The sequence below is a fragment of the Mixophyes fleayi genome, chromosome 1 (assembly GCF_038048845.1).
Source record: "Mixophyes fleayi isolate aMixFle1 chromosome 1, aMixFle1.hap1, whole genome shotgun sequence".
Lineage (NCBI taxonomy): Eukaryota > Metazoa > Chordata > Amphibia > Anura > Limnodynastidae > Mixophyes > Mixophyes fleayi.
Genome location: NC_134402.1, coordinates 148348940 through 148372686, shown reverse-complemented (window position 1 = coordinate 148372686; position 23747 = coordinate 148348940). Strand labels below are relative to the sequence as shown.

Here is a 23747-nt window from a genome sequence, read left to right as displayed (position 1 = left end):
GCATCCCCTGATAAAGTCCCATGTGCACGTTTTTTTCAACCTTGGACAAGCAGTGGAACTACTCTCATTGCAGTGGGTGCAGCCGCAGCAAGGCACAGAGCGGAAGGGGACTCTGCAATGTCAGGTCACTCGGCCAAGGCCCCCGCTCTTCTGTCAGAACAGCAGAGCTTGGGCCACTTTTGAGATTATGACAGTCTGGCACATGTGCAATGAAGACCCAGTGGAGAGGTTGACAATTTAGGTACATTCATAACTAAATACAGGTAACATGCACTTGTGCGTCTCATTTTTATGACCACATGAAATAATGAGATTGTTTGGTGTATTGAGATATGATAATGAGAGTCAAGGGGTGGAGGAGTTACAGTTATAGAGATATTGCCTGGTTTGGGGGCAGCTGGAGAGTCTATTTTCCATACCAAAAGCCTTTATGGCATGTTGTCGGGGGTAGTGAAAACCGGACCTCGGCCAATGCTTTTATTGGGAGGCTTTTAACATCTTCCAGGTGCATTTTACACAAGAAAGAACATTTCTAGGTGAAGTCACATGCTCCTGCTTATGTGCGAGGTGGACAATTAGAGGCAATTGTTCAAAAGTAAACGTGCTATGCACCCATGCAATTTTTGTGGTTCATAAATGACCGTTAGTGGGGCAACTATTGTAGTCCACGCTGTATTTCTTGTCTACGTTAGGTCCAGACCAGTGTAATCCTTTTATAAATGTATCAATGCCTTACCATATACAATTACTGTTGCTGTAGTGCTTCTTCTTTTGGCCACAATGTTTTTGGCAACACAGGTATAATTGGCAGTGTCTGAAAGTCTTGCTTGTTTGATAATAAGGTTATGATCAATTGTGATGTAAAAATTCCGATCTTCAACAGGATCAATGATATCCTCGTTTTTCAGCCATTCCACCTATAAAAGAATGCATTCGAATGTATTATTGCCTTCCTGGCGTTTACATCAAGTCTTATCTCGGTAATTGAAGCAGTTTTATTGCACATTTTTCACTTTGCAAGAATATTATATTTTGGAAACAATTTAATGATCACTGTGCATGTAATTGCAGAGCTGAACAGCTCTCCGCTCAGTACGGTGGCCAAGAATGCACTGGTGAGCAGAAATCCATAAATGACTCCTTCAGTCATGTCATAAGCCATTAATAATAACCCAATGTCAGGCAGCAGATTGATACTAGCAGCACAAATAGAGGCATAACAAACAGATACGGAGCTCCTGTGTCATAAATAAATATCTGTTCCTTCCACAATTTGGTTAATTTTATGTATTGTCTGCTGAGTTGTGACAGATAGCCTGCTATCTGCAAAGTTTCTAGTTATTTAAATTGCTGCCTAAATAGAATGTTTTAGTATTAGCAGTATATTAAACTATTATTTTAAAGTGAAAAACAAGAAGCAAACTTGTTCACTTGTCTAATGAGAACATTCATTCAGTTTTTATATCTACTTCACATAATGCACTTCCTCAAACCACATCTCTGAAATAAAGTAAATAAAACTCTGTAACAAATCCAAACTGGAGCTGTCACCTATAAATGAATGGTGACAATAAACGGTGCATAAAAACCCACATACTGTAGAGTCCAAGCTCTTGTATGATAGAAATGATTAGTGAAGTCGTGAGCCTATTTTTCACACATTTATACAGGTAAGTGGATGGGTCAGTGGGACAAGATGGCGGCACCATTGGCAAAAATTTTAATAAATGTTATTTCTTTTTCAGTATGTGTGTAATGTACAGACACAGGGGGGTATATTTACTAAACTGCGGGTTTGAAAAAGTGGGGATGTTACCTATAGCAACCAATCAGATTCTAGCTTTCATTTATTTAGTACTTTCTACAAAATGACAGCTAGAATCTGATTGGTTGCTATAGGCAACATCCCCACTTTTTCAAACCCGCAGCTTAGTAAATCTAGCCCAGAATGTTGATCCATTGTAGCAACATTAGAACAATAATCTACAATAGCTAATTCAAGCCGTGGCAAGTAAAGATCAAGGGCCAAAAAAATGAAATACTTTTTATAGCACTACAGTTGCAGTAAATGCTTTTTTTCATATTGCAATCACAAATATGTTCAGTATCTGGGTAATACAAAAATACATACAATAGGCTCTGGAGGAAAGTGGGTAGAAAACAAAAATATGGGCTTACGTTGTGTGGAGCTAACTGCGCCGCCACAATTTCCAACCACAGCAGCCACGCCATTCACATCTGTAGGATTTGTTTAGGAGCTACTGACTGATAATCAGATAACCTCCACGGCTCTGATACAACTTTGTGTATGAGTGCTACTGTGGGCCATTATAGTATGGATGGCCAAGGTCTAAGAGAAAATACTCTGCCAACCTCATTCTAGATTTCCCCAGTGATTGGGCAGGATGACCAGACATTAAACAATCCTCTCACATTTTCAGAAGAGGAAGCCTGAGGAAATAGTTTGCTAACATCTCTGCTGGGTCATCACAGGCCCTGTCTGCAGTAACCCAGATTATCCCATGTCTTTCTCATCAGGAACATCTGGAGATCATGGCTATATATGGCCATTTGACCATAAACGGGTGTCTAAATTCAGAATTTAGCTGATAGCCACACATAGATAGAGATGACTTGCTATTACATAAAGAGTGGAAGTAGGAAAGAATCTACATCTGTAATTGTTTTGGTGAGGAAATATCTGATTTGAAGGTAATATAAGTAAATGATTGGTACCATAAAATGGTATTGTTAAAAACTGAAAAGGGACGTCTCTAGATATTGTCTATCGAGCGCTGCGGTGTTTGTAGCTCCTTACAAAGAAAAGATGATGATGATGCAGGGGCGGATCCAGAACTTAATTGTACCGGGGGCGATTTAGCCCCGCCACCTTTTTGACACCTAAGGCTGCCGACGGCTGCATACTATGTGTAGGTCTGTTCGGCAGAGAGAGTTAGGGAGAGAGTCCTGCCCGGCTGCTCTGATTGTGTCAATCAGAGCAGTTGGGCAGGACTCTCTCTGCCGAACGGACCTGCACATAGTGTGCAGCCGCCGGCAGCAAGCCCCCCCCCCCCCTGGATCCGCCACTGTGATGATGACATTCAAAGCCACCTCCGAGACATAGTCTGTCACACCCTGCAAGTCCAGAGCAGGTGTAAAGTTTGTATTTGCAACATAGTTTTGATGGTATGGTAAGGACTTGTTCCCACCATTATGATCTAAAATTTTAATGCCATATTAAAAATATTAGAAAGTGACATGGCCTATTTTCCACGTGGTAATGCACATATAGTTTTTTTTTTATAGGCAAAAGAACAATGTATGAACGGACATGGAAAACAGGTTAACAATGCATTCCTAAAACACATGTAAAGCATAGCATATATTTCATGCGTTTTACCCATTTTCTTGCAAGAAACACATGAATGATCCTTTAATGTATTTTACATGCAAGAATGTCCATTTTATATGCTGCTTCCTATATAACAAATTACTTACTTTACAATCTATAGAGTCAAACAAAACTATGCAAACTGAAATCAGGAATGACAGAAAACAAGTTATACACTTTGTAAAAGACAAAGACATAACTTGATGTAATGTATATGAGTTGGGATTGTATGGAAAAATACCCTCTTATGCTTTCTACAGAGCAGTCCCTATCATGAGGTAATGTGAGAATCTTATATTAGGCAGCACAATTTGCGGCAGCAGAGATGACCACCAGACTACTTTCCTGCCCTGTCCAGTATCTCTGTGGACCAAAACACCGGGCCTGATTCATTAAGGATCTTAACTTAAGAAACTTCTTATTTCAGTCTCTTGGACTGAAATACTTCATAGCTTATTTGTACACTGAAATTTAAAGTTGATATTTGTGTGCTACATGAAAAAACAGTCAGTATTTAACTTATGTGCAAAACAGAATACTAATTTGCACCCCTTGCATTGTAACATGGTTTTGTCTAGGAGACTGAAATAAGAAGTTTCTGAAGTTAAGATCCGTAACGAATCAAGCCCACCGTTCTTATCAATCAGTGATTGCAGTAGGAAGCACTCTTCAACCAGTGGCTGTAGTAGGGAGTGCACAACACTTATCATAGGCTGCGACTAACAGCCCAAAATATACAATATGTGCACAGCAATGCAACGTGCTACTGTTAGCTCCAACAGATTGTTTACTGTATCTACAGCATCCTACTTCTTGGTGAAACATGTGCCATAAACGTTGAGTTATGTAGGTAAAGGCGATACATATGTACAGAATGTGGCATGACACTATAGATGGTTGGTAAGTTCGGCACATTGCTTATTCTCTCTACCCAAGCTTTACTCAATAAAATATCTATACAAAGCATGCCTTATAAGTTTTTTTGCCTTATAACTTCCCTATACCTTATATACAAGTAGTTTTTAAAAATCAAACAGAGATTGAAAAAGAAGAGATTCTCATTAAATTCATCAAAATACGTGGGATGAACAGAACCCAGTGTGTTTGTCTGGCAAATGATGGGTACAGAAGCACAAATTTCTCACAGTGGTTCCAAGTACATTTTTCTGTTTTCACCTCCTTCCTCCATTCAGAGACAGATGTGTTATGTCTAATTATTCATTGATTGGTATCAAGAGATGAATCTCCATAATTGGCACATTTGTTCCAATTAACAAAGGAAAACTGCCACATGCCACGAAAATGAAGTGTTATATAAGCATAAGTAACTATCAGCATCTAAGAGGAGAGAATAAGACAGCTACTCACAAAAGCATCTACAGCGGCCCTAAGCTGCCCTAGGACATGACGTACAATCACTGCACTGAAACAAGACGAGAAAACTGAAAATGCTATGTGGAATTTCATTACATAAATAAATGAGAACAGAGCACATTAATCAAACAAGTGATTATATGAATGAGAGAAGCTATTGCAGAGTAATTATCGGATGTAAAGTCAACCACGCCAAGCTAATGTCATCTTGAAGTTGAACACTTTTGGCAGGCACCCCATGTTTAGAAACAGAGACCTGTAGGATTTGTATGAGTAATTACAGAATTTCATTTTCTACATTAATGTTAATTGAAACAGTTCTTCATGCAACACAGAGATGGCACTTGTTGCTACACTTTTCTCTCTGTGGATGTCCTCTTCAATTTGACCAATAAAGTTATAAAAAAAAGCAGCCAGCTCTAATTGCCATCAAAACCAAATTGCATTAGTTATTATTCCGAAGGCACTAGCTATCTTGATTACTGAAAAGTGTTATTTACTTGGATAGTGTTGAAGCAAGGTGTTCTAAGAGTTTTCTCTTGCCAAATAAAAAAAAATCATAGAGCTAACAGTGAGATGCAATAACAAATACAGCACGAATAGGCTCACTGGCAGATTAATGCTGAAATGGCACTGTGCCCATGTAACTTGATGCCTTTATCTGCAGAAGTTACTAGGAAATCAACTGAATGGTATATGAAGACAAACTGCATTTCAGACACTGTGCGTGAGTAAACCATGGTACAGTTTCCAAAAAAACCTGTTTATGCATAAATAATTTCAATACTTTGACTTTAGAGGGAGCGCCTTCTCACTGAACACTGAGCTGAATTGGCACCTTGAGCCTCTTGGGGATGGCATCAAATACCAGCAATGTAGTGGATTCCATTTCAGTGTGATATCCATTATCACCTGTTCCCAGACAGTCACTTAAATGACCATTAACGAGTGATAATGGCATCAACACTTTACACAATAGGTTTGTAATGCTTGTTACTTGGATTTTACCTGCCAGATGAATTCCCACCAGTATTCCCAACACTGTTATTTATTATATATTTATTTTTATTAAAGAAAAAAAAACATTGTTTCAGTTTTTATTGCGCTATTGCAATGTATCTTAAGTATTTTATAGACTGCTTCTTACTTAGTCATTTCATGCAAGAGTAATTTTATTTAACAAAAAACTTACCTCAGAAGTACACAGTCATTGAAGTTTAAGTGTGAAGCCACAAGGGAGATTATAAGATCACTACTAAAGTATCACAGCTTAGTTATATAGCTAAGAAATATAATTAATAAACCATATGTATGTGGCCAAAAAACGAAACAACAACAAAATAATAATAATGCTAGTATACAAATCAGCGTGCTGAAAGCAGGAACGAACAGTCCATAAAAATTTCTATACCCATCCCAGCAGACAATTTAACTGTTGTCATAGTCCACGAATGCCTTACAGCACACTGATTAGTGGATAGAGTTAGTCATTCACCAATCAGAATTTCGAAAGGGCCTAAAAACACAGACTGGTGAATGGCCCGAGCTATCCACCAATCAGAATGCTGGAACGGAACCATCTGCTGAGTATCTTGGCTTCTACTAGAGATTTTGCCAGAAAGCAGTCATACCCAGTGGACAGCTCTCATCATTCTGATTAGTGGGTAGCACTGGCCATTCATCATTCAGAACACACTGATTGGTGAAGGGACGCTCTCTACTGGGTATAACAGCCTTCCGATACAGAAAACATTTATGGCCAGGGGGCAAATAGACTGCAAAATGGGTAAGTAATCCATTTGCATCTGCATTGTGTCACCATGTGGTGTCTGCACAGTACAACCACAATATTAAAGCCTAGACTTGCTATAAGGCTTAAACAAACTCATCAGTCTAGGTAAACAGTAAATTGTGCATATAGATATAGGCACGTGTCTGGATGATTCATACTCAGGTACTCTAGCAACCTATAAACTGATATACAGTGTATATAACATAAGCATTGACCTCTGTGTACTCCCTAATGGCACCTACTTTACAATACATCACTCTTCCTGACCTTCTCCACTGGTTCATTTTAAATCTAGACAGCTGAGCCTAACCTAGCATTGGTCTGCAGGTCATTCACCAACATAAATGAGGGGTAAGGTCAGGGCTGACATCAGAAATGGTGGGGCCCAGTACAAATACAACAGGCAGGGCCACCCGCCAGTGTATACCAGAACACTTTAATATATATATATATATGTATACACACATTTATATATTGCACACCTGGGCTTGAAGAGATTTTTGCTGGCGCACTGATAGAAATAGATGGCCGACACCTGGACCCCTGTACTAGAGCAAACGGACCTTAAAAAAGCTAAATAAATATATTACCAAATGCTTTGTTATCAGGGCAGTTTGTTTGGATATGAAGGCTTCAGATACTTGTGAGAAACAACAAAATGGTATGACTACTCTCCACACCTCAGTTATTCTGTCAGCAATACATCAAAACACCCTTGGTGACATGTTAGTATAAGATTGGTTAAAGAGTCACGTATTGATATATAGTCATATATATCTAATAGGATTTATTCAATTAACCACGGACATCGCAGCTACGTGTGACTGCGCTTTACATCAGGTAATATGGTACAGCAACAATGCGGATTTCCCTTCGGTTCTGTTCCGGAGGTAATTGAATTTGCCCAATAGTGTTTCATTCATTTTCCCTACTGGAATAGCTGGCATTCTCTAAAACAGGCATGCCATCAATATGTACTGTAGGTAAGTATTACAGTGTATATACACTGAATAATATTCAGGTGTCAGTATTTTCATAGATATCCTCCACTTACACTTTCATAAAGTAGGACAAATAATTGGAAGCATGGAGAGAAAGGAGGAAAGAAATTGATCAGTAGAAAAATTAACTGATCGATGAAAAGAAAATAGAAGTTTACTATCTAGATGTTGATTCCTGCAGCTTCTCTGCTCCTGCTTCCTACAGCAGCGGCAGGAACATCAGTGTGATATCAGGTCACACAATCAGCTGACAAGTAGAGGGGGCGGATCACATGATCGCAGGCGCGGAGTGATCATTCCTCTGCCATCGCGTTTGACAGCTGCCTGCTGTCACAGTGATAGCCAGGCTCGTGGCAGCAGCAGGTATGAAATGGAGGACAGCTCATCAGTGAACAGAGGGCCCCCTGGTAAGTCGCGGCCGTGGGCCCCTGGTGAGCCTGAGCGCCATACACCAGTATCCCCTTAACCCCCTGATGGATACCCTGGGTACGACGCAGGGACAGAATAGAGCATCACTTGGCTCCTTAGTAATACCTGGGTAACGGTCTGGTGATACCTCTGAAATGAGCAGAGAGGGCCTCTTCTATGCTCGTACTTCACAGCAACTGAGAGGACTCCGCTCTTTTAAGAGCTGAAAGGGGATATCAGGGAGTTCTGCAGGAGCATCACTGGGGGGAGCAGGGGCCTTGATGGAGGATCTACCGCATCACCTCCAAGCCGGGTAGTGGCTGCACCCCTTGCACTCACGGTAGTTTGGAAATTAGTAGGGTGGTTGAAAGGTGATCAAATTAAGCACTTGCTACTCCCACCATGGGCTGCCCATGTCCTCTCTGTGGGCTATTACGTATCTCCTGCTTTCCCCAGTGGGCCCTTCATACTACAGTCTGCACTGTATAAAGCACTACTCTGCTTCTGTCTTTAAATGCCTAATCAATACCAATTACATCTATATATCAACACTGCAGTAAAATCAATTATCCTTACTTCCATAAAACACAAATACTCCAGAATGTTGTTTCAGAGTCACAACAGGAGTGAGCATTGTAAGAAAACACAATAAAAACAAAACTAACTCCAGCTTGGTTTGTATTCTCTCCCAGCCCTGTATTTTGGAATTCATACCTATTCATTTTATTGTGTCATTGCAAAGCTAGATTGCTTACTGCTTTCACTGTGAGACTGCATGGACAGTAATCTGTTTTTTACCCTACATGGAGGTTGCAAAATTTTGTTTAGTGTTCATTTTATTACTCATATTTTTGCTTTATTACTGCATCTCGTTATGTGTATTGTGTCACTAAAACAACAAGAACAAATTCCAATCATTCAAACAACTTAATAACGTGTTGGAGACTTGATCATTTTTATCTTCTATTTTTTATTTAGTATGAACAATGAGCAAATACATTGAGAAATATACTTAAGCACATTTATTAAATATAAAATCATATTACATTTAGAATGTCAGTATTATTAAGATACTTATTTTGTATTAATATTAGCAACACTACTCTTGTATCAAAATAATATGTTCTTAATAATGACATATTACTGATTATGCCAGGTACCAGATCACTAAAGAATTGTTTATTAGCTCAGCAGGGTCTATGCCTTTAGGTGATATAAGGCAGAATTTCCAATTAAAAGCCTGCTAACTAGAGGAAAACATAAGCCGTTCTCAATAAACAAATCTAACAGAAGTCATATTAATAATCTATTAGATTGAAGAGCCACCTGACGCTGCCTGTTTGGAGGCATTACCATCTGCCAGTGGCATTTTATACTCCTAATAAAGCACTACCAGTAAAGTACGTTCTCACTGTCCAATTTTCCCCTCCAACACTGGAAAGCAGACAGAATCTTCTCCGACATAAAATGAATGTTCCCTGCTAATGTTTACATATAACGTATATCAAATTCTCCTAGCAAAACCTTTACCACAGAGACTGGTGGTAGCCAAGTTTAGAAGGCGTAACAGGAGATATACCTGGCTTCTATTTCAATCAAAGGCAAGAGACAGTGATTTCTATAAATAAACATAAAGCCATTTCAGGACTCTTTCAAACAGAAGGAACACAGTGTAAAAGTTCAATGTATAGGGAATGTTTCAAAGATATTTTAAATGAATAAATTGTTGCAGAGGCTTGTGCAACTTTAGAGAAAGAATAGATGTGGACACACATTTCGGGCCTGATTCAACAAGGCAAGTATATGCCAATTTTGAGCGTATCGTACACAAAATCACTTTGCGTGTGCCCGGACCCCAGAGATACAGCCGTGAATGTAGCCCTTCCACTGCGTCTTCACAAAGGACACTTACTACAGCCTGCGATTTCGGGGAGTGAACTGGGCGGGGAATGGGTGTTTTGCCGTAGTGAATTTACAGGAAAGACGTGTCAAACACAAGTGCACGTAGCCACGTCTGAATCTAGCTATGGAAATCTCAAAGTTATTTATTTTTTTGCCATATCTCTTGCTCCAGCAACTGGGCTAGTCTAAGTCCTGATCACTAGTGATGACAGTCTTGCATGCATGCTTTAACATATGTTTGTAATCAGGAGCAGCTGTAAAAATGTATTTTATGCTCAGTAGACATTAACAACATTTTAATAAATGTATTTCATGGGGATAAAAAAGTTTTGTTTTTTTAAACTGTTTTATTATTGATATTAATAACAGGTGACTTTAATTCAGGAAAAAAATCATGTGCATCCTTTTGCAAATTTATAATCCACATAACAAGTATTGGACTCATCCTGCAGCGTCTTCTGTAGTAGAACACAGCAGACCTGGCTCCGATTTAAACAGCACACATATCTAAACGTGCCTTAATGATTTTGGGAATGCACAAAGCCTAAATACATGCGTTTAACACTAAACGCAGGTTGCGCTCAGAATGTGCACCTTGATTAATAAGGCCCTTCATCCACAGGATACTTACTTGTATAAAATTGCTTTAAAAGTAGGCAGTCTTTTACTGTAGTACCCACTACAATTGTCTAAGCTGCGTGAAGTGAGTTACAAACTAAATGTCAAGAGAACTATAGCCTAAACATTAAGAATCAAAATTCTGGTTGAACATTGCTCTGTAATATCATCAAGTTAACCTAGGTCTGGGAGCGCTGATATTTTGCACCTTGCTGATACACAGATAATTTATCTAAAGTGCAATAAATAATAAATAATTGTTTATAAAGAAAAAACTCCGACGTGGTATGCACTGTTCTTTTGTACAAATCTTCTACGTGTTTTTGGAAGGAAGGATATGCTAGAAAAGGAGCTAGCACTTAAACCACACATGGGCAAAAAATGGATCTACTTTATGGTAAACTAGCTGAAGTACCTGGGTTTATATCTTCAATTTATTAAGTTATCAATGAGTAGGATGTAGCTGTCAACCTTTTAAAAATAATTAGCAGCTTAGCAGCTCTTTCAAAATACCCATGAGGAGGCTGCTCTGTGTCGTTTTTATTTCTATATGAAATGTCATCTAAATCCATCTAGTGAAAAGCCCAGAACAGTCTCCCTGTGTCAAACCACTGTCCAGCGTCCATCAACGGGAGGTCCGACCGGGACCTTAACCCCCTAGTGTGTCTTCTGGAACCCAATGTTACCACTCTGTGAAGTTTTCGTTCAAATCCATCCAGTGGAAGGCTCAGAACAGGGTCCCCGGATCAAAGTTCTGCCCAGCGTACACCAACGGGAGGTCTTGCAGGAACCCTAAGCCCCCTAAAACCTGTCCACCATCTAATAGGACCACCTCACATTGGGTTTATCTTAATCAGTGCAGGGATGTCCGAAAGCATGCTCATAACAGGCTCCCTGGTCAAAGTTCTGCCCAGCATTCAGCAATGGGAGGTGTGACTGCAACCCTAACCCCCCTAAAACCTGGGAAGGATCCAACTGGACCATCCCAATCGGTGCAGGGGTGTCCGAATGCATAAGCAGACAGACAAACAGACCAATAATTGTTTATATATAAGATGTGCAGTTTTTCAACTATATGGACTGATAGAACCCTTGGGACCCTTTGATTCAGGAGACATTGGATACGTGGTAAGTAGAACTTTGTAGTCTACCAATAAAATATCATTTTGGTTGTGTTATCCGTTATATTTTAATAAGAACAAACTGAAAGTTCCTTACCTCAAGTGTATTATATATACACACTCCAGACATTTCACCTCAGTGTGTCTCTGAGCACATTATAGATCAATATATACAATCCACTGAGTTATAACTGGAAAGTTCTAGATACATTTACAGCCCTTTTACCTGTGTTACAACCCCAAATGCCTTATAATAGCCCACCGCTGAACGTAAGCATTAAGATGTTTAACTCTAGTTCAGAACATTTGTCTCTTTTATTAGTCAGTGTTAGTGAACTGTATAAATGGACACTGGCACTAAGCTGGTAGAATATACACAAGGAGATTATCAAGTCATAATTAAAACTGAATTGCTGTTCTAATACTTTTATGGAACCAGGGAGTTTTAGGAACCATTGGGAGTTAATAAAAAAAAATGTCTATCTAATGTTAATTGCTACTGAAACACACTTAGGGCTAAAATTGCAAACGTAGGGTAAAATGGGAAGTAACATAAGCTTATTTTAAATGGGATTTTATCTTTATTTAAAAAGGTATCCAATATGTGAAAACTGATCTTGCAACAGAATTCCTTCTAGATTTTTGTTAAACACTGAAATACAAAATTACCAAAATACCAAAATTGCATTAGGACCATGGTTAACCAAGGCAAAATCTTGAAAAATAGCATGTGACTTAAATCTCCAGATCTAAATTTTTTTTACAAAGGTAAATATAGACCTAAAATGTATTAGAAATTAATCTTTAGTGGCTTTAATAAACTAATGGTTTATACGGGGATCAAAGGTTTTTATTTGGCTGGGAGACATCGACCCAATTGACACAAGTCACTTGGCTGAATGGGCATAGTTCAAAAGAAGAAGAGATTACTTGACTTCCTCTGGCTGTCACCCTCAGGGCTTACTATGAATAACTACCCACGATCTCACTTAATTCTCACAACCAAGAGACCCTAAGGGCACAACAAGGCAGATCTACAGTATGAAAGGGCTTAAAATATTTACAAATGTTTTGCTCATACAGTCTGATGTGTTTGTGCACTCGCACACAGACACAATTTCCTGTGACATATAAATCGCATTATTATTTACATACGTGTACGTGAGTTCTATGCTCTGTTCAATGACCAAACCTAACAAAAGTGTTTTACGACTGTTGCAACAATCATCTTCTGTAGAATACACTGAACATTTTCAGCAGTGCAGATGGAGGACTCTGGCTTTATAAATGAAGGTGGATAAAAGTTTTTGTGCAAAAGGGAAACAGAATGTTGTGATGAGAAACAAATCACAGTCTTTTATTTATTGTCTCACATTATCCTAAACTTTTTCATTAGGGACAAAATATGTATACCAAACATAGTTGAAAACCAAGTGTTCAGTGTTTAGCTAATAATATACTTAATTTTAATTAATTTTGCATTGTCTAAATATTTTACTGTTAATTAATGGGGTGAATTGAGGATTTGTACAAACATGATTCATAATTAATTCTATTTATTGTGATCCTACCCTAAATGGAATTGTGATCCATGTACATGTGAATTGTCTTTACAAATAACCTTTAACGACAAATCGTAGTTCTGCCAGTATATCTTAAAGCAGAATGTTGCCCCGTGTCATAAACATGCATTTGGGGACAATAAAATTGTTGAAATATTTTTATAATCTTTAAATCCACTGATTTATCTGACATCTTTTTTTAATTTCAATTACCTTACTAGCCTTGACACACTGCATTAATAAGGAGCAAGTTAAGGTATTCATATTCATTAGTGTTCTGTCCTTTGTGTTATTAATAGTATTGAAAAGATTCTACAAGGGAGAACCATTAGGCTGCTCTCAAATCTGGATGTTTGATCTTTTAATTTTTTTTTCACTTTTGAAGTCACGCAGAATAGCTCTTTTAAAAGTCAAATGTGTATGCATTTTTTTCAGCTTGCCAAGTGTTAATTGGTGCCTGTTCTAAGCCCTGGTACAAATGCAATCCTAAGTCAATTAGCTGGCAATCAGGAACCCTTGCCTCTTGACAAAGTATACTAGTATGTTATAAAGTATTAAAGGAACAATCATTACCACCTCATATAAGTCTTTACATCCTCATCTTCTTAAGATGCACTCACCAGCCACCTGGGCCATACTGACAGCAAAATCATAGTCCCGCTGACTAATTATCACGCTAAAGGAAAGTCGTTATCATTTGTTGTTTCATTATCAAAGAGTTGGAACGCTGGCTTCAAAGTCAGCTCAATATTATGAATCTGGGTTGCATATATTTTAAACTGCATTTTTATGCCTTTAACCTATAATTTGTGCACTGGAGAAACAAGAAGACATAGGGCCTGATTCATTAAGGATCTTAACTTAAGAAACTTCTTATTTAAGTATCCTGGACAAAACCATGTCACAATGCAAGGGGTGCAAACTAGTATTCTGTTTTGCACTTAAGTTAAATACTGATTGTTTTTTCATGTAGCACACAAATATCAACTTTAAATTTCAGTGTACAAATAAGCTATCGAGTATTTGTGTGCTACATGAAAAAACAGTCAGTATTTAACTTATGTGCAAAACAGAATACTAATTTGCACCCCTTGCATTGTAACATGGTTTTGTCCAGGAGACTTAAATAAGAAGTTTCTTAATTTAAGATCCTTAATGAATCAAGCCCATACACAATATAATACTTTCATCAACAGTGTGTTCTGCAAGTCAGTTAGACAGCTAAACTGTGATCATGTGTCATGTACTCAGAGTGCAGTACATTATGTTCCATTTACAAATTAGATAAATTAATATTTTAAGTAGAAATTGTACATCTCCCGAAAATTCCATTGATTCACATCAATACATTTGTAAAGCATAATAATTTGTTTTGTTACATACTACACCTTTTCTAAAGTGCACTTGTTTTGGCCTACGCACAGTGATGTTACAATGCAGCCATTCCCAGGAACTAGCTGCTTATGAATATTAGTCATGAAGGGCCTCAGCGGTGTCACTTGTCACTAGTGAATTAATAGGGTGCATTATCATGAATAATGCTTCACAAATAAAGTCTTCATCCACTTGAGTTTTGTCTAGTCACAGGAAAAAGATCATCTCCAAACAGGCAGCCCTAGTAAATTGACTATTACAGGCTATGGAAAGCAGTGCCCTTGGGTTATATAAGATATACATTTTTTCCTAACTCATTACAAACATCTCATAGGAAGATATAGGAAACTGCCTGTTCCACCTGCAACAGAAAGTATGTCACAACAAGTAGCCCACTTATTTCATTCTAACGACATATTAACTTTCTACAACAGGTGAACATATTCCTCTATGTTAGGAAATCACTAAAATCGGCCTACAGAAGAGATTAAACATTACAGCTGTCGTGAAGATAACCTGCTGTATAAAATGTATTAAGGATCAGCGACAATATTAGAAGAAAAAAACCCGCTATGTATCTCTAAGCCGCTGGTGGGTATTTTTCTTACATTTTCATATAATCCAAGCTCTTAGATAAGAGTTTTAGCCTATTTTATGAACAACAAAAAAGACCTTACATTTTATTCTAACAAGCACAAAATAAGATATCAGCATCATTATGAGAACTACGGCAGTTAAACAAGTATCTAAATCATGGTTATGTAAAGAACTAAACCTTTCTACACAAGGTAAAATATATTAAAGTATACTCGTCCTACATTATTTGCATATTCTCTTTGTCCTTCAATGTGTGTACTAAGATGAATAAAAGTCTATTGCTGTGAAGTTTGGCTTCTAGCTGAGTTCGCTATTATTTTCACTAGTTACATGTTTATCATGTCCAATTAACATTTCTAAGTTTAAGGTATGTATATATTATTATTATTATCTTTGACTTATAAGGCGCCACAAAGGGTTCCGCAGCGCCGTACATAACATATACAGAAAACAGAGAACAAGACACAACATAAATACAAAAAAATATATACAAACACAGGTAACAAGGTAAAGCAAATCAGATTATTTCTGGACAGATAGTTAAAGGGATGGTAGAAATAAGCGAGAAGAAGGCCGAAGCTTAAGAAAACAGGGAAAACAGGGCTAGCGAAGCAGGCCAAGAGGTACAGAGGGTGATGGAAAAGTAGATATATATATAGCCATTTGCAACTGTTGAATACTGTACATTTATACGCATGCAGCAGGCCCTGCATCAACGTATATATTAAATTACACGTTTTTAAAGTCAATAGGCACAGATCTTGATGTGGATATGTGAACCACCTCTAACAAGCAATGCTGCATATGTTGCAATAAGAAAAGTTTGGTGGTTGAATTTGGGCCCTATCACCATTGTAAGTGCGCAGGATGAATACATAGGTCCTTTGAAGTTACTAATGCTTGTCTACAACCCCTCTCATAAGATATTTTGCCCAATTGGACTGGAAGACGGGAGATTATTTCTATGCAGGTGCGTTGAATATGCTCCTGCAGTAGAGCTATTTTGTCACTACATCAGCACTTCAAACTTGGTTGTATGAGCTGCTTTCACACTACAATTTTCCAGCATTTGTCAGGGGCTTTACCTTACTAATCCTCACTAAATCATGACACGGCCCTGGCATATGCAGCAATGTCCTCTCTTACACAATGACTGGAGCAGACAGTTTACGGGTTACCGCAAGACCAGCAAACTCTACTCCTGAACAACCCCATTATGTTGTGGACACTCACATGATCTGATGTTCAGGTTCTATCCCCATCTACAGTGGACACAGAGGTTAACAGAAGATAAAGAATGAAAGGTGTCTGTGAACTCTGACCCCAATTAAATTACTTTTGAAAAACGATCCCAGACACGTACTGTGTTCTTATTTCTTATTTGAAACCTGCAGATCATAATTTACTTATACAGTTACATAACTGACCTATAGCTCATAACTCTATACTAACTATTATAATAACTATCTCTTACATAATTAGATCAAATTAATCTATTGCACTGGGAAAGTCGTCATTTAAAATACATTGTCATATCATTTGTTTTTTTACACCAACATTTGCTACTTTATCAGCAAATATTTAGCTGAAGAACTTGCTCTGCTACCCACCTCAGCTATTGGGATTCCTTCAGGTGGACGACACTGCAAAAGAACTTCTTGTTCCAGAGACACTTCTTTCCCAAGTGGCTCCTGATCGAAGGTCTTCCTTAAGTCTAAGAAGAAAGGGAGTGGTTATCTTACTGTGTGAATAACATATAGACACACTCTAGGGCAAGGAACGTTTTGTCTGTTTTTTCAACTTACCATATACTTTAGAAAATATTTTCATACACGTCATCAATAATAATCACCTAGGTTTTGGTGATAGATTTCACATTTTAAAGGAAAAAAAATTGCAAGGTTGCCCACTATGGGACCTGCCTGGGGGGGGAGGGGCGGGCTGCATACAGTCTGACTTAATTGGCCCAAATTCTGCACAGTGTATGATCTCACAAAAGATTAAAATCTGATTGTCTGATATTCCCCATCATCACATGCGGAAATGGAATTGGCTGTTCTCTATACAAGAAGTACCCCTTGTAGACTACCATTGCTAAACGATAGCTATAACAACATGACTGGTGATAAAACAGAAGCAAATTACTAAAGAGATGCATATTTACAAACCAGTGAAAAAAATACATGTGCCCAACATATTAAATGTGTATACTGATATCAGTTTAAGCCAAACAGTCCATGAGAAAAATGTGTGTAAAGTATTTACTTTTTATGCAGAAAGCAAAACATAAAAGCTCCTCATCTTACTGCATTGTGAGTCTTCTGGATACATCATTTTACATCTAAACTGTACCAAAGTATTTTATTTTCACAATTGCAAAACATTAAAAGACCATTAAATACATCTTCTGTACAACCCAATGCAAGTAATATTTTCTCGATTTGTTTTTTCATTTCAAAGAAATGTCATAACCCAGATGCTTTGTAGGGAGAATTATAAAGGACCACTTGACAGACAGAAATGAAACGTAAATATTGCATGTTTAAATTCAACAATAAAGTCTGAATGCCACAACCCAACCCCAACTCAGCATCCTACGGAATTTTCCACACATTTCTGGGTGGTCTTATTATAGGGTTATTTAAACAGTTAACTCAAGTTGTATTCTAAAGGGATACACATGTCAACAACAGTCTGAAACCAAAAAATAGTCTGTGAGCCCCTGATGATTGCTAATGAAACTTTAACTTTACACAAAAATAAATGCATGCATATTAAAACTGAGTGTAGTACAATATATACTCATTAGTCCAAACAAAGTTGCAGCCAGCACTCATAATACTATATGTAAATGTAGCTGGAGCTCAGCAGAGTTCTGCTGCTCTCCAGTCTCCTTGTTACATCCAGTGATGACAAGATGCTATAATTCAGGGATATTTCCCCATGTACTTTATGCACAATAACAGCTAAAGCTCAATATTTTGGGGGAAACAGTTACTTCTGTAAGTCTCCTGACAAAGGGAGTACTGTTAACCTGAAACATTATGTCTCTGCCATCATTCTATATCAACATGGAATAATAACTATTACTGTTTTTTTTTTTCCAGTGAATGTATACTGACTTATATCAATGCTATTGACTTTTGGCTGAGATATGCAAAGATGATCCCTTTGAGAGTGGATAGTACTATACTTTCTACAGTGGCGCACGCAGGGGGGGGTTTCTCAGTCTCCAGAAACCCCCCCCCCCTGCGCTAACTAAGTGGCTGCCATAGCGGCACTATCCTATACAGCAGCCGCGGCGCTGTCAAAGAAGCGTCCGTATCCGTGTGTGGGTTTTTTTTTGGGGGGGGGGGGTCAGGGGAGGAAACCCCCCAATGAGAATCCTGCGTGCGCCCCTGTTCTATGCCTACAACAAATAATATTTAACCAAATCAGAAATATTTTGTGTATTTAAACACAAAAACAGGGCAGTCTATGTATGCACATAAAATAGGATCTCACAGTAGTATCAAATGAAAAGCTAAAATTATTGATGATTAATTTACAATTTGCTGTTAATTATTACCTATCGCCCAACTTGAAAACTATAGATATATAGACTATAGATTGCACAAACTTCAAACAGCAGCAACTACATAAAAAGTACACAAAAATATATTCAAGATAACCACTAGGCATCTTTATATATCAGTGAGCATGATAATCTTCAACTCATCCAGTACTCAGAATCACTAAAATAAATAAACTGTCTTTAAATCCTACAAAAGCTACAAATACCTTGAAATATGTTTTGTTTTATTTCATTCTTACATTTTTAACACTAAAAGATTGGGTTTTAATGTTTTACAGTCACAGATTAATGTACTCATTAAAGACCAGGGGGTAAATGTATCAAGCTGAGAGTTTTACGGCGGGTTTGAAAAACCAATCAGATTCTAGCTATTATTTATTTAGTACATTCTACAAAATGATAGCTAGAATCTGATTGGTTGCTATAGGCGACATCTCCACTTTTCAAACTCGCCGAAAAACTCTCAGCTTGATACATTTACCCCCTGCAGATCATCCATCCTGACAAGACCAATTTTCAATTTTGTGTAATACATTGGTTTCATTGGCAAATACTTGTTATTTTTTTAAATACCCAAGTGAAAAATTATGCTCTTGTTTTTTGGGGCAGGGAAGGCCTTCTTTTGGTAGACTATTGGAAAACATTTATGCTTATTTTATGGTCATTGAAACTAGGGCAAATGCAGATCTTTTCTGAAACTATTATATGGTCCAGAAATAAAGGTACTTTATATGAATTATTTATTTGTCACTATATGTTGCGACAGCATGCATGTAAAATAATTTATTGTAGAGTGAAGGGTTGCAAGCGCCGGGGGGGGGGAGGGCATACATTTTGGGGAACAATGGATCCATTTAGGGTTGTGGCATGACATTTATTTTGTGTGATATTTTTAATTCACACAATTGATCCAGTTTATACTAGATCTAATAGTGCCAAAAGCAGGAGTGATGTGATCAGAGCCACCTTTGCACTCTCACATATGTGATAATCCAGGAACATCCAAAAAATAATATAATGACGTCACCATTAATTGTAGATTGCATTAGAGAAATCCATTGCAAGATTCCCAGGGACTGTGATCCCTTCATTTCACATAGGAAAGTAACTAATGTGAACTGTGTCTAGTGTTGAATTTTTATTATTAGATTATAACTGAACTGTATAAATACCCATTGCAAAGGAAAAGCACCCAGCTCCATATCAACAAATTCAATAAAAATAAAGACATATTTCCATCCGGTAACTGTGTAAAAGAACCAGATGGCTTTAATTTGGAAGTTGTGTGTTGAAATTCCAGTGGTTTCTTTCCATCTGCAAGTATGAAGGGATTCTATCTTGTAATTAAGTATTTATTAGATTTGCATTACAGCCGACTGTTTATCTAACCTCCTTCTGCATGTCACTGATTTACACAATGAAGGCACAACCTTTTGACCTATTACCTGCACCCATATTTTAGTTAAGTCATACTCTTTTAGATCTAAAAGATTCCAGCCATTATGCACACATGGTTTTGGGACCAATGAAATATAACACCACTTCTCATCTGGCAGTTTTGATGGTTTACTGGTACATATAATGCTTTCTTAACTATCTTCATCCATTTTCCATATGATACTAACCATCTGGTTATATGGTTAAATGGTTCATGATGACCCTTAAGATTCAGTATCAGATCAATAAACATTTGATCATGAGAATGTAACTCAGGAATCTCTCTGTGTAATACAATGACAAATCTGTATACATAATAAAATATATGTTAATATGATGCAAGTTTGTACTACAGTTACACTGCTTTTATTTAATTGCAAACATTTTGTACAAACACAATTATGCTAATTCAAGTTTGACTAAATATATGATGGCATTTCAGTTGGTGGTGAACCCAATGTGCTACACATTGCTTTATGTCTTCTAGGGCGTTTAGTTTCCATTATGTTTTATGAGTAAAGACAAAGGCTTGAATAATATGGCACTATATTTGACAGAGAACACCAAGTAACGGCACATTCACATCAATAGATTTAAATATGAATCCGTCATTTCATCATCATCATCATCATCAGCATTTATTTATATAGCGCCACTAGTTCCGCAGCGCTGTACAGAGAACTCACTCACATCAATCCCTGCCCTATTGGGGCTTACAGTCTAAATTCTCTAATGCGCGCGCACACACATGCTAACACACACACAAAGTAGGGTCAATTTGTTAGCAGCCAATTAACCTATTAGTATGTTTTTGGAGTGTGGGAGGAAACCGGAGCACCCGGAGGAAACCCACGCAAACACGGGCAGAATATACAAACTCCTCACAGATAAGGCCATGGTTGGGAATTGAACTCATGACCCCAGTGCTGTAAGGCAGAAATGCTAACCACTGCATCACCGTGCTATCATTTAATCATGAATATAGTACTTAGACTTCCATGGGCCTGTAAACATTTGGTTCTAATACTCTGAAAGGTACCCAACAGCACAGTTCAGAAGCCTTCAATCGGGAGATGCCTTAAGCAACCGAACATCTAGTTAGGTAAGTGGAGAACCTCATTAAATTAACATTTATACTTTCCTGCTTGGATTGCTCTGTTTAGAGGAAATATTGGGGAGCAGTCAGCTTGGAGTGACACTTTCATCTTAAGAGAACTAATCTGTCGGCCAACCAAATAAGGATCGTGCACAAGGCTTTATTTTTTACCATTAAAAATCTATGGTGGCACAGTGGTTAGCATTGCTACCTCAGAGCACTGAGGTCATGGGTTTGATCTCCCCATGTTTGGTGGATTTCTTCCAAAGACAGACAGGGTAGGTTCATTGGCCGCTTACAAAATTAACCCTAGTGTGTATGTATAAATTGTAAGCTCCACTGGGGAAGGGACTGATGAGAATAATTAAATATTCCCTGTAAAGTGCTCTGTAATATGTAGGAGCTAAAATACTGTTACTAAATATAAAATTAATTCCTCAGATATATTTATTATTCATATATGATGCATTCTAACATGCATGTTTTACCCCTCCCCGAGTTTTTTAATCCCTGATTTATTCTTTATTCTTATTATAGACTCAATGCTACAAACATGAACAACTTAAGCAACAATTTACTTATTTTAGGGGGGAAAAACAGAAACCTATTTGAAAACAGTATGCGTGCACAATTTTCACCATAGAATAATAATGGTGGGAATACTTCAAGAAATACCCAGTGTCCAAACTTAGGTGGAGAAATTTCAATGTGCCACTTAACCATTAGCATCCCTCCTTTTCAAAGGACACTACTCTATTAGGACCCAGCAGGGGCGCACGCAGGATTTTTTGGGGGGGTTCCCCCCCCCCACCCAAACATCCCAAAAACCTGAGAGAGCTGCTGCACATGCGCTGGCGCATGCGCAGCAGCTCAGTTTCGTCAGCACTGTACTATACAGCAGCCGCGGCGCTGTCAAAGAAGCGTCTGCGGCGGTGCTGTATACAATACAGCACAGCCGCGGACGCTTCTTTGACAGTGCCGTGGCTGCTATATAGTACAGTGTCGCTATGTGGGGCACTTCGTTAGCGGAGGGGAGGGGTTTTTGGAGACCCAGAAACCCCACCTGCGTGCGCCCCTGCCCAGGATAGAACTGGAGGCTGGAGTTGGTGAGTTTAAAAAAGAAGCAAATAGTTTGCATTGAATAGCTAGATTTCTCTTTTCCAGTACTTTTCATATGGTACTAACCGTGTGATCACTCTACAGGGGATTTATATTCTAGCTACACAAAATTCTTACATAGCATTTTGAATAACAGTGATGAAGTCTCTTCAGGGTTTAAAAGTGTCTAGAGACTGAGGTATTTAATGGCACGTGGCTGACCTCTTATTAAATAAATATAAGCATCTTCTGCAGCAGGCATATTTTTCACACATTCAAATTACTCCTCGGTTAATTCTATTACATGCTCAATGAACAAAAATGTTCAATACATTTTTTTTCTGTTTTAATGGACTACAGTCGCGGAGTGTCGTTCTCTGGAGGATGAAATCAGTTTTGTTTTGTTTTATTTTAATTCTGGCACAATAAAAGTTTCTGATCATTAAGGGAAAAGAAAAGTTTTATATAATTAAGTGAGCTAATTATGTAATCTAACTGAAGGACAGTCTGGATCACGGCCTGATTAAGGGTTCTGGCCGCCCTAGGCTAATACGGCCGCAGCGCCCCCCCCCCCCCTCCTCCGAATATATAGGTGTATAGGAACACTCCTGAATATAAATGATAAATGTTCAGGTGTATTCTCCAGCATTCAAATTTAGACAGATTGTGCCATTGTCTCTTACCTGTTCTTGCTTTTCTCTCTTGCAAATTTGTTATCCTCTCGCTGGCTTCTGGAAAGTTGGCGTCCTGCTTTGAAAATGCAAAAATTTATTATAATGCAAACCCTGAATGATTAGGCCCTTTAGTTAAAACAAAATACTCCATTATGGCCAGCTAAAAGTACCCCATTGGACAGGCATATATAAGCAATATCTGAATATTTGTTGTCAATCAAATACAAACCTCTACCAGCCCCATCTCACTTATATTTAGTATTCTAGTGATTGCTGAGACCACCCATGTGACCACCACACAATCATGAGATTCTGCCCCCCAAAGCTGCTCTATTTTTTAAATACCCCCTGCAGCCATTTTCCTTAACCACAACCCCCCCCCCCACAGCCATTTTCCTTAACCCCTGCTGCAGCCATTTTCTTTACCTCCCACCCTGCATCCATCCCCCTTGCAGCTATTTTCCTTACCTCCACTCTGTAGCTATCATCCCCCCCATCACATCAAAACTCCCCCAGTCACATATATCAGCCCCCCTCCTCTCCCCTCCTTCATACATATCAACCTCTCTCCCTCCCTATAGATTTTCATGGCAGCCCCCCCCCTCCCACCCTATAGATTTGTATGACAATCCCCCTCTCCCTCCCTATACATATGCATGACAGTCCCCCCTCTCCCTCCCTATAGATATGCAGGGTAGTCCTCCCCCCTCCCTATAGATATGCAGGGT

General features: G+C 38.3%; 1 protein-coding gene across 2 annotated transcripts in view; it reads right to left on the bottom strand.

Annotated features, from left to right (window-relative positions):
• Nucleotides 1–23747, bottom strand: part of UNC5C (unc-5 netrin receptor C) — a 270066-nt gene that overhangs the window by 58087 nt on the left and 188232 nt on the right. For both annotated transcript variants that reach the window (XM_075201521.1, XM_075201530.1), the window contains exons 5-6: nucleotides 16751–16854; nucleotides 737–917 (exon numbers count right to left, since the gene is read on the bottom strand). In XM_075201521.1, the coding sequence (XP_075057622.1) occupies nucleotides 737–917; nucleotides 16751–16854 (285 nt within the window). The remainder of the gene's footprint in view (nucleotides 1–736; nucleotides 918–16750; nucleotides 16855–23747) is intronic.